The sequence below is a fragment of the Rattus norvegicus genome, chromosome 8, assembly GCF_021556685.1.
Source record: "Rattus norvegicus strain SHRSP/BbbUtx chromosome 8, alternate assembly SHRSP_T2T, whole genome shotgun sequence".
NCBI lineage: Eukaryota > Metazoa > Chordata > Mammalia > Rodentia > Muridae > Rattus > Rattus norvegicus.
In genome coordinates this window covers 35112073-35127029 of record NC_141541.1, presented here as the reverse complement: position 1 = coordinate 35127029, position 14957 = coordinate 35112073, and the positions used below count along the sequence as shown (strand labels likewise).

The 14957-nt window shown below is 45.9% G+C and overlaps 1 protein-coding gene and 1 pseudogene across 5 annotated transcripts in view; both read right to left on the bottom strand.

The window, feature by feature from the left end:
- Positions 1-8902, bottom strand: part of Snx19 (sorting nexin 19) — a 44630-nt gene extending 35728 nt beyond the window's left edge. For 2 of the 5 annotated variants that reach the window (NM_001429802.1, NM_001108131.2), the window contains 7 exon segments: positions 922-1102; positions 1569-1665; positions 2573-2703; positions 4031-4150; positions 4259-4359; positions 5339-5477; positions 6723-8902. In NM_001429802.1, the coding sequence (NP_001416731.1) occupies positions 922-1102; positions 1569-1665; positions 2573-2703; positions 4031-4150; positions 4259-4359; positions 5339-5477; positions 6723-8411 (2458 nt within the window). In that variant the 5' untranslated portion in view covers positions 8412-8902. 5 annotated transcript variants of the gene reach the window in all.
- A 4271-nt stretch (positions 8903-13173) lies between these two features.
- Rpl30-ps5 (ribosomal protein L30, pseudogene 5) lies at positions 13174-14610 on the bottom strand (annotated as a pseudogene).
- Between the last annotated feature and the right edge of the window lie 347 nt (positions 14611-14957).

The window sequence follows — 14957 nt, the reverse complement described above, 5'->3', positions numbered from 1 at the left end:
GAGCATCTGGGAGTAAATATGAAATTAGTTTTTCTTCTTCATCCCACAAAATCTTCCCTCAAGATGTTATCATCAATTAGTCTTAGCAGGTCTCTGTTTTAGTTAATCAATAAAATTTTTTTTTAAAGTTCTATGTCACTAAACATTAGAATTTTCCCTCTGTGGGAAACATCTGGGAAGAAAATGCTTGGAAGTGGGACTCAGGCCCTTCCCCTCTTCTGCCTGTGTGCCTGGGGAAGTGAAAGCTTCATCTGCAATGACAGGAAGTAAAGCAGGGCAGATGTGGGAGAAGATGAATCCATGTGATGATGCCGTGTTTCAGCTGTTCTGTGGTCTATCCATGTAGATGCATGCATGCCATCTGGTAGCTAGGCATCATGAGTACACATCAAAGGCAGAAGCTGACAGTCCAGAAGTGATCACTTGGAGGACCCAGAATAAGAACACAACCCAAACTTAATTTCAAGAATGCTGTTAAGGAACCCCGAAAGGGACTGAGACAGAAACAAAGAGAGGAGATGGAGAGGGTAAGAGAAAATGGGAGAAAGCAGGGAGGGAGGGAGGGAGGGAGGGAGAGGGAGAGGGAGAGAGAGAGAGAGAGAGAGACAGACAGACAGACAGACAGACAGACAGACAGACATCAGGAAAGTGGTACCACAGACACTGGCAGAGGGAGTTGTCTAGAAAAAGAGTAGCCTCATGCCAGCAATAACACACTGATATTATACATGCCAATCTTTCCCTGCTGCCTGACTAGATCAAAAATCCATCTCCATTTCTGGAACACAGCACCTCCAACTCTGGAGAACTTCAACACGTGGATCTCTGTGGAGCAGAGGTCAGCACTACAGTCTGCCGATACTGATCCTAGCGGACACCTCCTTTGCTCTCTGCTGTGGAAGCAAAGGTCTTGCCACTCACCTGGGTCACTCTTGTTGAGCTCTTGGGATACCACAGCTTTATCCAGCAAACCACTATCCACAGATTCTTTGGGGACTTGCTGGGGCTCTTTATCTGGGACTTCCGCTGGCTGCATTTGCAGTAACTTTGTCTGCTTTTCAATGAAAGATTCCATCCCAGACATGGACAGGACCTCTGACTCCTGAACAAACAGCAAGTGGCAAAGGTCAGCAAGAATGCGCAAGTTGGAATAAAGGTAGCATTTGGGTTTCCCATTGTCTGTCACCTGAAAAAGTCCCATGCACAGAGCCTGCTAACCCATGGCCACCTCAGGAAAGCTTCCACACCTTACCCAAGCTGCAAGTTCTGGGATAATCACTTTTGTACACGGATGGATCACCTGTCCTCACCTAGGAACTGCTTTCCCTTTTTATCCTGTTACCATTATCTCAAACCCATTACCTAAAGAAGCCAACGTGCCAATCTAGACCTGATAGAATTTCTAAGCACTCAGAGGAAATGCTTTTACCATAAAATTTTAAGACTCAGCTAAGTCTTTGACCTGGTCACCTGATTCTTCTTTGACTTTAGAGATGCCTTCTACATACTATGTCTGCAGGATCAAAACCTCAGGCTGAAATTCTAGTTCTCTGGGTTCAGGTTCTTACCGAATTGCCTTCCTGGAGGCAGTACAGAATCTTGTCCTGTGCCTCAGCTATACTCAGTGCGGGGGCAATTTTACTGGATGAAAACCTCAGTCTGGACCTGGCAGAGAAAAACAAAGGCAGAACAGAATGCAATTCAGGATCTTGCTCCCTAAAAAGAGAAGCTGTCAAGTAATGACAACATATTAAAACAGAAACATCCATGCTTCCTCTGGGGTAGGGCTGGGGCCTAGTGTGCTCAGAACTACCTAGAAAATGAAATCTACCAAACAACATATACGTGGCAGTTCTTCAAAGGCAGTGTCATATTTTACTGTGTCTATAGGGTACCTATGAAAGGACTTTTGTCAAGTAAAATAGTGGTTAGTCTGTCATGTGTCGTGGCGCTCTCTCTCTCTCTCTCTCTCTCTCTCTCTCTCTCTCTCTCTCTCTTTCTGTCTCTTTCCTCAATGGGCCACATTTACACGGAATTTTCAGGAATGGTGCTGTTTCCTCCTTGACTTCCACATGCTGGTGTGGAGTGCTTCCAGAGGCCAGCTGGGACGGGAATGTGGCAGAGAGCAGCAGCAATCAAACAGTTACTAAAATACACCCTGCAGGTTTCCGTCCTAGCCCTTTCCTGCTTAGTGCTTGGACAAGTACTCTCTGAGCCAAAATTTCCAGAAATGATGGCAAACACATAAATTATAAGCCTCGATTCTTAGTAGGAAAGAAACATCTCAATTTCTACAAAAAGAAGAGTATCTAGCCTCTACACTTTTCCCTTCTAGTCAAAAATTCCCAGTGATCTGGGCCCAGGGTTTCGTGAGTGGGAGCAAACGCTTAGTAGTGCTGCCTTCCCAGCACCTCAGACTCCTGGGGTAGAGCACTGTGGAAGCCAGACTCTGGCTTTGCTAAGAAGCTGGTGGGTGGCAAGCACTTCCTCTCTTCTAGGGCTTGAGAATGGAAGGGGGCTTTGGCTGAGGACTGGGGATCAAGGAGCCCTGGGCCACTGAAGGGCGTCTCACTTGCTAGCCTTCTTGCCTTCTGTCTGGGGCTTGCTCTCATTCTCAGCTTCACTCAGCTCCTCTGTGGGACTCTGGGGTTCAGAGCGAGGAAACGCTGTCTTCAAGGTGTCCACGATAGCACTCACCACCATCTGCAGGGTTGGAGGCACAGGATTAGTCTGGTTATGCACATCCTTGATGGGCAGTGCTAGAGAGAAGCACAGTCATCCTCTGTGCTTTACCACAGGCTGAAAAGAGCTCTCCATCCAGAGCCTGAGCCTTTGAAAAAATCAGCCACCAACCAATGGCATCAATACTTTGTCTCTGTGTCTGGAACAGTTCTCTACAGAGTAAGACATACCAAGGGGCAAGAAGGCAAAGGGACAAGAAGAAGAAAGAAAAACTCAAGAGAGTTCTTCAGGCTACAGAATACTTTTAATTAGGTTTTTTTTTTTTTTTTTTTTTTTTTACTTTTTAATGTGAAAATGGGGCCCCTAGTTTCTGAATTACTGACAGCAAAGTGTGAATTAGTAGAAATAAAGAAGGTACCCAAGGAAAGAAAAATGAAGATGATAAAAGGCAAAAACAAAATACAGTTTAGCAGCTTAAATAACATAAGCATGTTGCAAGGATTCTGAGTAACAAGCCGGGTTTGCAGTCAAATCAAGCAATTCTCTTATTTAGGTACAGAAAGAATAAAAGTCCCTCAGGCCTGTGGTTCAGCTATCTGGAATTGCTATAAAGAAAAACAAATCTGTAACAAAACAAGAATCACCTATATACGGGTGAATGCACTAGCTGCACAAGCACACACATGTAAGACAACTTTCCTTCCAGCCGCAAGGGTTGCAATTGATGGGAGGGCCTTAGTCTGTGCCTTCCACATTGGCCTCACTGGAAATTAGTACAGTGCCTTGCTCAAAATAGCCTCGCTGAATGTGATGGCACCTGCCTGTGATCCAGCATTTGAGAGGCTGAGGACGATGACGAGTTTGAGAGCAGCTGAACTCTTGGTAGTTCCAGCCCAGACTAGGCTCTAATGAGATCTGTCTCAAAAAGCCAAAAGCAAAGAACCAGGCAATAACAAGGAAAGTTCCTCATAAGGAAACGAGGAAAGAGCCAATGGACACATGTGCTCAGAACTCTGGGCTTTTACCTAGTTGATCTTTCTGGTTTGGGTTCTTCTCCATGAAGGATGTCCCCTAATACCTATCATATGGAATTTCATCTTTCTTGTCCCTCTCAGCCGAGATGAGGAGACCCACTCCTAGCCTTAATGCTTCCATTAGAACAATATCATATCATTGTATATATACACACACATACAGGTCTTGAAAATGTTAGTCCTCATATTCTATCGTCTCTTTCTCTGGGCTCCCTCTTACTAAGCCCTTCTGATTTCCTCAGCAGTGTCCACTCTAATGCACACCTCACACTTGCAGGCAGGAACAAAGATGAGCACAGTGGCTCTGCTGTTACCTTGTCTATCCGAGAGACCATGAACGGCTTCTTGACAAAGGCAATCCGAGCATCTGTGTTCAGAGCGAGGAACTCCTGCACCTCCTCACTGTTGGCAATCTCAGGAATGGCACAGAGTTGCTGCAAGAGAAAAACATCTTAGAAGAAATCCCAGGCGCCCAGTCTCAGAGCCTTGGGTTGGGCGTGTGGGCTGAGGATGTGAGCAGGGCCAGAAGGGAAGATGCTGACCCTCAGGAATGACTCCAGGAGGCTCTTCCGGGCTTCTACTCTGTCACTGTCCATGTTTCCAAATGGAAGATCTGGAAAGAGCTTTTTTGGACCCTTCACGTCTACAAAGCAAAGCAAATCAAAACAGCAAATTCATCCACTTAGCGTCCACACAGAGACATTTCATGGAAAACAATCAATTACTTGTTGCGGTAAATATTAAAGATATCAATCACTGGATGTATTTCACTAGGCTTTGGCTTTGGGTTTCTGTTAACTTCAGGACTTCCAACTGTCCTCAGGGTTGTGCTGCAGCGATCTACTCTCCTCATGTGAAGAGAAGACACCACACTACAGTTACTTACACCAGGCCTCTTAAGCCCAATGGCCCAAGCATGAGGCTGGGCTCCAATTCCTGCTGTGAGAATGACCTTAGGCAAGCTGCAGGACCTGTAACTGTTGCTTTTCTATTAGGAATGACACTATCTACCCCTCAGGCTGTTAGAGGATTACAAGCGCTAACTCACATAAAGTGTGGAGAAGAGAATCAGGCAGTTTTAGAGCTTGCCCCAATATTAGCTATGTAATCACATAAGAAAGCATAATTTACATTTAACATTTGTTTATCATTAGTAACTAAAAACAACAACCAAAACAACACAGCTGGTTCTCAGCTTACTTGTACTTAAGTTCTATTACATTTTAAATTCTTCACTGAGTGGTGGATGTGTCAAACAGCACACAAAGGCTTGGTTGCTGAAGAGAAGGATTTCTGGGTTATTTAAGACGGATAATCCACAGACCTGGAAACACTGATTTAGCTCCTTGCATTATTCTACGAGCACAGGTAGAAATGTGTCTGCTTTTTAAGTGTAAACTATGTGGGGACACTAGAGCAACATGTATCTCTAAGAACAACCTCAGAAGGATTCCATCCCAGCTGTCCAACTCTAGACCCCAGGCTTCTCAAGGAAACTTGGGGATGGGACACTGTCAGTGCTTCCTTCTCTTCCCCACAAACCCACAGGCCACCAAGCATGCAGATTAGAGCAGCTAGATGTGATATGCAGGCTGGCATTTGGAACTTGGGGAACGTCTGACTTTTGATAAACTTTCGTAGATCTGGTTTCTCCTCCAGGCGGGTCTGCAGATTCAAGAACTCCCGGTAGCGGCGGTTTACGGTGTGATAGGCCAGCTGCTGTAGGCCGCTGCTGTTCTCGCCACTGAGGGCTGTCTCATACTGTGAAAAGAAACAGAATTATTCATACAACCAGTGAGGTTTACGGAATCTATTCTGGGGCTAATGAGTGGTTCAACGGTCATCGTAGAGTATGGAAAAAGGGAAAAGCTTCATTTATGCTGAAGAACCCATTGTGTCTGATGTCTGATGGTCATCCTTAGTTGTAACTGACAATCCAAACTCCAAGGCCGAATGAGCTGTACTTCCTGCTACCCCTTGCTCAGTCAGAAAGACTTGCCACTGTTTCTTATGATTGCTTCTATCCAGAAGTCCCCACCCCCAAAGAAACTCTGTAACATTTTCTAATCCTAAAGCCATTATAGAGCAGAAGACATTATGCCTACATAATACCTACGAAAGTGACGACTGCTGAATTACCGGAGAGACCTCATCAGAAGTAAATTGTCATGACAACTAGTCACTAATAGTCTGTACTAGTTTTAGGAAGAAAAATCAGATAAGCGTAAATCATGACTTTGCCTGGAATAATTATTTCCTTCCTCCCTCCCTCCCTTCTTCCCTTCCTTCCTCCCTCCCTCCTTCCCTACCTCCCTCCCTCCTTCCTTCCTTTCTTAGTCGTCGTCGTTGTTGTTGTTGCTGCTTTAGGAAGATTAATCTTTTTAACTGTCACTCTGGAAAATGAACTGAAATTCATTCACTTGGGAATGACTGTGCAAAGATGATTTGGAGAAAAACGGTTAGAGTAGCAGATCTCCCCTCAGGCCAGGCTGTGGGCTGATGGGTTAACTGGAAAGTTTCATTTAAAAAACAAATGTGTGGTGACGGAGAAATGGCTCAGCAGTTAAGAGCACTTGATGCTCTTGCAGAGAACCAGGGTTTGGTTCCCAGCACCCACACACGGCAGCTTAGGACTGTGTGTAACTCCATTCAGAGGATCTAGAACTCTCTTCTGGCCTCCACAGGCCTCAGGCACACAATGCACTTACAATACATGCAGGCAAAATATACACATAAAATAAAAAAGTTGGGTTTAAAGCAGCCCGTGGAAGCAGGTCTGAGAACCAATGAAAACTTTGATCCCTAGTGTTCTAACACCGAGCTTCCTGGGCTGTTGGTGTGGTTCTACCGTAAGAGCCGACCCTGGTTTTGAAAGGAGCTCAAATCACTCACACGTTTATTTAATTAACATGGGACACTCTTATCTGCCCTTCCGACATTCTGTTTACGGACTCCATTTCTAAACCCCATCCCCAGAGTGAGCGACCACAGCCGTCAGCCTGTTACCTTCACGGTGTACAGCGTGTACGGGTGGAATCCAGTCCCACTGTGCTCTCGGGCCGTGATGGTGCCAGTGATTCGAAGGTTCTGGATGACAACTGGGCCATCAGGACTGCTCAGGGACTCAAAGCTGAAGGTGGCTGAGCTGAGAGGACCAGGGGGAGAGGAAGAAAGTGACAGTGGAGGCACAGCAGGCTCAAGGGAGCACGCACCACTGCCGAGACCTTTGTCTAAGCACGAAGGTCGCTGGAGACAGGGTTTTTCCGGTTCTTCCAGCAAGGCTGTAAGAGACGCGTCATCTCCTTGCTCCGCCTCCTTGTCTGCTGGGTCAATCTGGATCTCTGGGCAATTAAGCATGGAGACCAGCGTGCCTGTCTCTGTTTCTGCTCCTGGAGCCTCCTCAGCTTCTGCTCCTTCCATGCACTCAGACCCCTCGCCATCCCTAGGCTCCAGAGCCTGGGAATCGTCTAGGGCACACAGAGCATCCTGAATCCTGTGCGAAAGGAAGTTGCCTGGGGTCATCAGCATGATGGTTTCTTTGCCCAGTTCAGACAGTGGTGACTCCAGTTCTGAGTCTTCACACAAGAACAAGGGGCCTCGGATATCTGGCTGTAGAAAATGGGATGAGTTATTCCCTACTTTTCTCTCTTCAAGCATCCCAGGCAACTCTCCCTCTACAGCTTCGTGGCCTTCTTCAATCTCTGGGGAGGGGGCTGGCTCACTGGAGGCTAAGTGTACTGGGGCTGCTACTGGAGAAGATGCTTTTCCTACTGGCAGACTCTCTACTTCAACCATCAATGGCAGAGATGTGGGCACTGAGGGCTGCTCTAGGACACAGGGTGAGCTGGGGGGTTTAGTTCCTTGTGCTGCATCCTGTTTGTACTTGGAAAAGATACTCACAAGTATAAGGTGGATCCAGTCAGGATCTGATAGCTTGCTGATCAGCGGTAAGATTACATTGCAAGTAATGAGTTCGACTACAACATGGCGTCCGGTCCTAGTCTCCAGGTGGGGCTTGGGCACTAACTCTTTTAGTATCAAATTCACAATGCCACGTGCGTAAGTGACCTCAGTGGTGGGACAGCTCATGGCAGGATGGGGAGTTGTAACCTGGCAGTAAGCATCCCACAGCTGGGAGGGCTCAACTGGACAGCTCTGCTCCTTTGCAGTAGCCCCCTTCGCCTGAATATAGCTTTGCAGGTGACAGCCACAGAGAGTCAGAACCCTCTGGGTAAGAGCATGGCTGTCCACTATGCTCATCCGCCTTCGAAGCTCCTGAACCAACCCTTTCATGGATGCCTCCATCTCCGCCTCGAATGTCTTCTCATGGCTCACAGAACGATACCAGGATAGCACGAAGTCTCGGATAATCATCTGGATGGTGCAGTTAATCTCCTGTTCCAGATGCCTTTCTGCCTCGGGACATGGAGGGCAGGTGGTAATTGAAATGAATCGTTCCAGGTGCAATTGACCTGAAGCCCCTACAATGGCAGTGGAGCCCAGCCATCCTCCCAGCACTACCAACGATGCACACAGAAGGATCAGAAGCCACACGTTGACCAGAAGGTGGATGACCAGTAGCCAGCCCAGCAAGACTCCTACGACCATTAGCTTCCGGCTACTCCATAGATTGCTGTTGACATAACTGGACTCGGGGATATTCCCCTGGGCAGGGGACACTGTTTGTGCCTTCATAGCCTTCGTGGACCGGTGGGTTTCTACAGATGACAGCCTTCTGTTTTATTTTGATGAGAGCATGAACTGTCCGAGAAAAGAACAAGTCCGGATGCTACTGAGTGAACTCTGGACCCTCGATACTACGGGCACTGCAAAGCGACAGAGAAAGCCCTGCTTCTCCTGCTTGCTTCTGTCCACAGAACCCATCAACTAGCCTCTTCCAAATGAGATGAGGAAAAGTTTGATGGCCTTCATCATGGCCCAGGCGGTGAGTCTCTTCGCAGCCCCGCGCGGCCCACGGACACTTACGAACTCCGAAGCAGTAGCGGGCAGATCGGGTCGCCGGGGGACGCGTGCCCAGACTGCGCCCCTGGGAACGAACTCATTGGGGGTTCCTTCCGACCGCCGCGGCCAGCAGCCACAGCAAGCTCCGGCAGCCCAGGGTACTGCACTTCACAACTCCAAAGCGGACAGAGCCGCCGGCCGGCTGCCAGCCGGCGACAGCTTCCGGGTCAGGGCCGGCGGGAGCGGGGTACGCTGGGAGAGCGGCCCGGTGAATCAACGTCAGGGGCGCCCCCTGGTGGTGACGGCTGGTGCGCACACCGCTCTGCCAACCTGAGAGCCCAGAGCCGGTACTCACCAGCACCAAAACGGATAGGAAGTCTTCAATACTCTCCCAGGTTCTATAAAGTGTTGTTTGTAAAGATCTCTAGCCTTTTAGGGAAACTTTCAGTTTCAATGAACTTTGTTTTAATTCCCTGGGAGACATACTTTCAGGAGCTCGATGGATGATGGATTTTTCTCCCTGCTTCCTCCAGAACATCCCACCTCCACCCCCCGCCCCCCACCTCCAACTTTCCTCCATTCAGTCTTCCGGAGTAGTAAAAGATAAGTATTAAGATGTGGGGGCAGGTTTCTAGAGAATATTTCCTATGTTTAGTCACTGGATTGAAGAGTGGGCCCCTGAAGCTAACTGGGAACATGAGTTTGACGTAAATCAGCTTTCGGTAAGGCGAGTCCATATAAGATATAGTGAATTGCAAAATCTTAAGTATGTTGGGGAATGATTTTAGTGAATTGCAATAGTTTAAGGGATGCCGTTAAGAAGGTAGGCTTTGTGCTGAGTCTTGAAGAGTTTTCTGTCTGTTGCCTTCTTTTTCTTCCCAAGAAATGGTTGGAAGATGCCTCTGCCCATGTTTGGCATTGAATACATCTGCCAGCTGTCTACTCAAAAAGAGTGACCCTCAAAGAGAGTCGGCATCTAAAAGTGACACAGGCTATGCGTAGATGAATGCTATTCGTGTGGTTCTTTATCATTCTGTCCTCTTCTGGTAGCCTTGAAGGATTTAGGCAAATTCAAAAACCAAACCAAAACAAACAAACAAACAAACAAAAAAAACCTCTCAACAACAACAAAAGACAAAAAACCAAAACACTCCCCAAACAAACAAACCAACCAAAACAACCCTGTACCACCAAGAGAGGTATTAGAGAGCTGTCTTTTTCATCTCCACAGCTGGTGTTGAGGTAAAAACTTCATTTGGATACAAAAGAAACCGTCATTTACAAGTGGATGTGGTTGACAACTAATGGCCTCTAAGGCCAACAATATAATTTAGGATCAAAGTGTCTATTAAGCAGGCAAGGTGATCTCTGAAGTTAAAAAGCACTAGTCCATGTTTCCATGGTGAACATCACTTCACTGCAACCCTCCTCCCAGTAGAAAGGAAAACGAGACCTGCATACTGCCTGTTACATCCTCCCAAACTATCATGTTGTCCCTGGGAACAGTTATCTGACAGTAATGCTCTGGAGAAGTAAATATCCCTGCCGCCCACTGGAGTATTACAGCAGAGAATTAAACGGCTGAGGGACTAATGGCGCCACATTAAGACTTCACTTTGTAGCTCAGAGAAAAAAGTTCCCATGCATCACGAGATGGAAAGTGCAGGGTAGCGACGAACTGACCTTGTAAATGGGCGCTGTGCCACCTGACCAGATGGTCTGGAGCTCTGAGGTAGCCAAGAGTGTCTTCCTGATTCTGAAGCACAGTTGATGGACGTTCCAATGCACTTGTCTTTTGGACGGCTATGAGCTTCTGCCTGGGGACTTAGGACAGATCTTAGTCTCCAAACAGATTAATCATTGGGAGGAGGTAAGAGTCGTGCCTGATACAGAATAGTGTGTGCTTGTGGTGGGGGAGGCTGATCCATCACTCACCTCTCAAGAGACCTCTATTGCCTTCCTACTTGCTCTTTCTCAGAACATTAAAGGCATAATGCTAGAGTGTTAGTGCTAAGAAGGCAAAAGTCACCCATTCACCAAAAGGTACTTTTAGTCTAATCAAAGGAGAGACACTCGGAAAGAGTAATGTATTTAAGCATGACATAATGTTTAGCGTGAGATGCCATGACGCTTGTAATAGAAGACAGTACAATGTAACTCAAACACAAAGGATGGGTAGTAACCTATGGACTAGGGTGGTTGATCGATTCTCACTCTTACATTTGCAAACAGAAAAGGAGTGAGTGTATTTTAGAGACATATAGACTAGGAAAAAGAGGAGCAGAGGGAGGGATGATCTTTCAGGCACTATGGGAACAAAAGGCACCGTGACAAGAGGCCAGGTTGGAAAAAGTCCATACCAGTCCTCAGATTCTCTTGAAAAACAGAAGATAAGGCAGGCTTGGTGTTGTGGGCTGCATTATAAGATACTTGGGAGCCTTGAGCAGGTGGGCTGAAAGATCTGCCTGGACAACATTGTGAGCTCAAGGGCAGCCTGAACAACTTACTCAAACTTTATTTGTTAAATAAATAAATAAATAATAAATGACATAAGTCTAGAACTGATGTAGCTCAGCAGTTGAGATTCTTCAAGGCCTTGACTTTAATCACTGGTGCCGGAAAAAACAAAACAAAACAAAACAGAAACAAAACTAAAGCCAGAAGGTAAGGGGGAGAATTCTGATGATGGGGAAGGTGAGCCAAGTGGAGAGTGGGGATGGGGTAGAGTTGTTGCTGGAAAAGAGGACGTAATGGAATTCACACACAAGACAGAGGTTTACAGGAGCTAGCCAAGGTCACCAGGCAGGAGTCTGGCATTGCATTAATAGATGTTGTTCAGGTGTTCTCTCCTCAGATCCCTCAATGTAGGAGAGAAGCAAACAGGATTTGAGCATGTTGTCATGTCGAGATTTTTTTGGAATAGATAAAGAGAAATGGCCAAGGGTCAAACCCTTGTTGCCCTGAGAAGTGAGGTGCTAAAGTTTAAAACCATACTATCTAGGTACATGAGAAATGAAATAAAGGCAGGAGAGAGGCAATCGGTTGTGAGAACATACTTGAATATAGTAGAATTGTATGTGCGAACCAGAAAAAAAGGCTCATGGTAGACTAGAGGTCAGTCCATGGGAGTTTCCTATTGCTGATCTGTCAAACTGCCATGAGCCTTGCCACTGGCAGCCACGCAGTTTATCCTCTCACCATTTGGGAAGTTATTGGCCTCAACTGGATTGGCAGAACTGTGCTCATCCAGGAGGCCAGAAAAGAGAATGTGCTTTCCAGTCCTTTCCAGAGTCTAGGGGACACCCGTGCTCTCTGGCTTCTGCTCTAACATTCCTGTCACCTCTGCCTCTTCAGCCTTGGCTCTTTCCCACTCCTGACTCTCCTGCCTCCTCATCAGGGCTGCTGTGATTACATCAGACCCTCTCCTGTAATTCAGAACTCTCTTCCCATCCCAAGGTCCTTAACCGAATCTACAAGCTCTTAAGTAACACAATCTCGGAACGTGTGAGTCAGCAGAAGACAAGGTGTGAGAGCTACAACAGAGCTAAAGTGTGTGTGTGTGTGTGTGTGTAGATGAAAGGGGTTTTGATGGTTATGTTTGAGTGCAGTCAAATGATGGGTTTCTGAAGTAAGATATGAATAAATTATTAGGGATTTTAAATCTCTTTTAAAAGGTCTCAAGCCCACTTGATAGCCCACACATTTATGAGTCTGGTGGTTCTACCTTTCCAATACAGGAACTACAGATGTGCACCATAGTGCCTGGGTAAGTCTAGGTTTGTAAAGAGTATAATCTAGCTAGGCTTAGAAGTTCTTGTTTTGTTTTGTTTTGTTTTGTTTTTGTTTTTGTTTTTGTTTTTTTAATAGATAGTGAATGTTTGGTAGAAAAGTTACTAATAAATGCTAGTGACCAGGAGGGTGCAGATGGTGTAGAAAGTGGAGGAGAGTGTGCTAACACCAGGAAAGAAGGAAGCAGCTTCTTGTAAACTGCAAAGTCAACTAACTGCTTTACAGAGGCCAGGAGAACATGGGTGTTGTCTCCATTCTGCCTTCAATGGTGTGTTGAGAGCAGATAGCCACCAGAGGGCAGCAAGGAGTGCGATATCCTGAGCGAATCACACTGCCTACAGGGATGGGCATAGGGACTGGAAATTCAAAAATAGACTTTAGGTAACTTCTCTTCAGGAATTCACATTTAATATAAGAGACAGAGACTGATACAGTGTAAAACCCTATAATGGAAATATGTCAAAGTATGGGAAGAAGGTAGGTTACAGAAATTTACCTAGAAGATAGGATTTGTGAGCCTGCCTTCAGAGATGAGTAAAGTTTCCCAGGAAGGCAAGAGGAACAAGTCATTATAAGAATGAGGAGACACTTAATTCTGTGCAGTCTGCATTAGTTTGCTGGGAGTCACCAGAGAACATTACAGACAAGTCTTTTTTTTTTTTTAAAGGAGTTCTGACAAAGTTTTATTAAAGGAAAACTTTTTTGTTTACTCCTCACCAGTCTGTTCTGGCATGCTTCTAATAATATCAGAATCACCTGGGTCAATGATAGCCAATGTGCGTACTCTAGTATTTTATACATGCTGTGCCCAATTCAATATTATTGCCACTGTAGTGATGGACACCGGTTTTAGCCAACATGGCATAATAGTCTATTTCAGATTTCCTCAAAGCTGGGCAGTTGTTGGCGAGGATAACTAATTTCACTTTGCCTTGTCTGATCATCTTCAGAGTCTGTTTGTACCCTAGCATGTACTTTCCACTCTTCCTAACAAGCTGGAGTCTAGAGTTGTTCGAGTCCAGAGACTTTTTCGGTCTTTTTTGTGGACGCTATCTTCTTGCCTTAGGTGCGGGACGACCCCAGACCATGATCAGCTGCCAAGATGGCTGGAGAATGAGAAAGGCCAGACAAGTCTTCTAAACAACAGAATTTGGTTCTTATAATGCAAGACGTTAGAAGTTCAAAGTCAAGGGGCTGACATGGTTGGCTCTTCTAGGGGTCCTTCCTTGAAGGTAGCTGTCGTTGTGTCTTCATTTGGTATGTCTTGTGCTTGGGAATTCTTGCCTTCTCTACCTTTTCCTAGAAAGACACTAGCATATTGAGTCCGGCTGCCGTGACTTTGTTCAACTATAATTACCAATCTCGAAACACAGCTTCACTCTGAGATAAACTGAGCATTGGGTGAGTTTTGAAAAGATGTGATTTGGTCCATGACAGTTCCTCTCTCCCTTCCTACCTGTAAGCTAGTGAAAGACCGTGTTTCCACTCTCAGACTACAGAAATGGAGACTGATAGCTCCGGAAGCTTTCAATGTTCCTTTTAATTTCGTACAGGCACAGTTCTCGGTTTCATTTCCAGGTCTGCCTAGGTGCTTTGGTTGATGCTCCCCCTGCAGTACCAGCTAGACACTGAGGGGGAAACACTGTGGTGGACAGATGGGTTCATAAGAAAATGTACAGCAAGCAAGGTAAAACCGAGAGTAGTGGGCAGTGACCGGATGAGAGGGAAGGAGACCACAGGGACACATTTTAGTGGAGAGCTTCATTGTACCTATAGAAAAAGCAAACTGGACATTTAGTTTGATCTACAGTCTTTGAGGGAAGCTTGATGCTAGGTTAGGGGAAGCTTGTGACTGATCGTTGCAAACCTTTTCTGGAAGAAAATGATCTCGTTTGGAGACAGTAAAATAAGGGTAACCTTAAGATGGACTAAATACGAGGTCTCGATTCAAGACCATTAAATATAGGGACAAAAAGCTCCCACGAATGAGGATCCCGAGAGAAGCATATGCAGAACATAGGGCTGTAGACACCGACATCCTCAGAGATAACATAAGATCTAGGCAAGGGTTCCGAAGAAGGAAGGACCCCAGAGTGTGAGGATGTCTGTACAGATTCAAAATGCAGCTGAAAGGGACATCCATTGTTGCATGACCATGGAGGAAAAGTAAGGTTCTCAGTAAGCATGTTAAATAAGTTGGACAGAGTAGTTAACTGTGTATAGCTGCAGAGAGAATCATCGCTCTAGCTCATTTGTGGAAATAAATTGCTTAGACGGCATACAGAGCTGCAGGATGGGTGGTTAAAGGAGATATTAAGAGAGATGGAGGACAGAGAGAAAATTCTGGTACACTCAGGACTCCAGCACCTGTTAATATAGAAAATAGAGAGAATGGAGGAAAAGGGAACATTAAGCATTTGGCAGATAGTTTTCCAAAATGGTGGTGAAGGCATAGGACTATATCTCTAAGATGCATTAGTCATCTTTTTT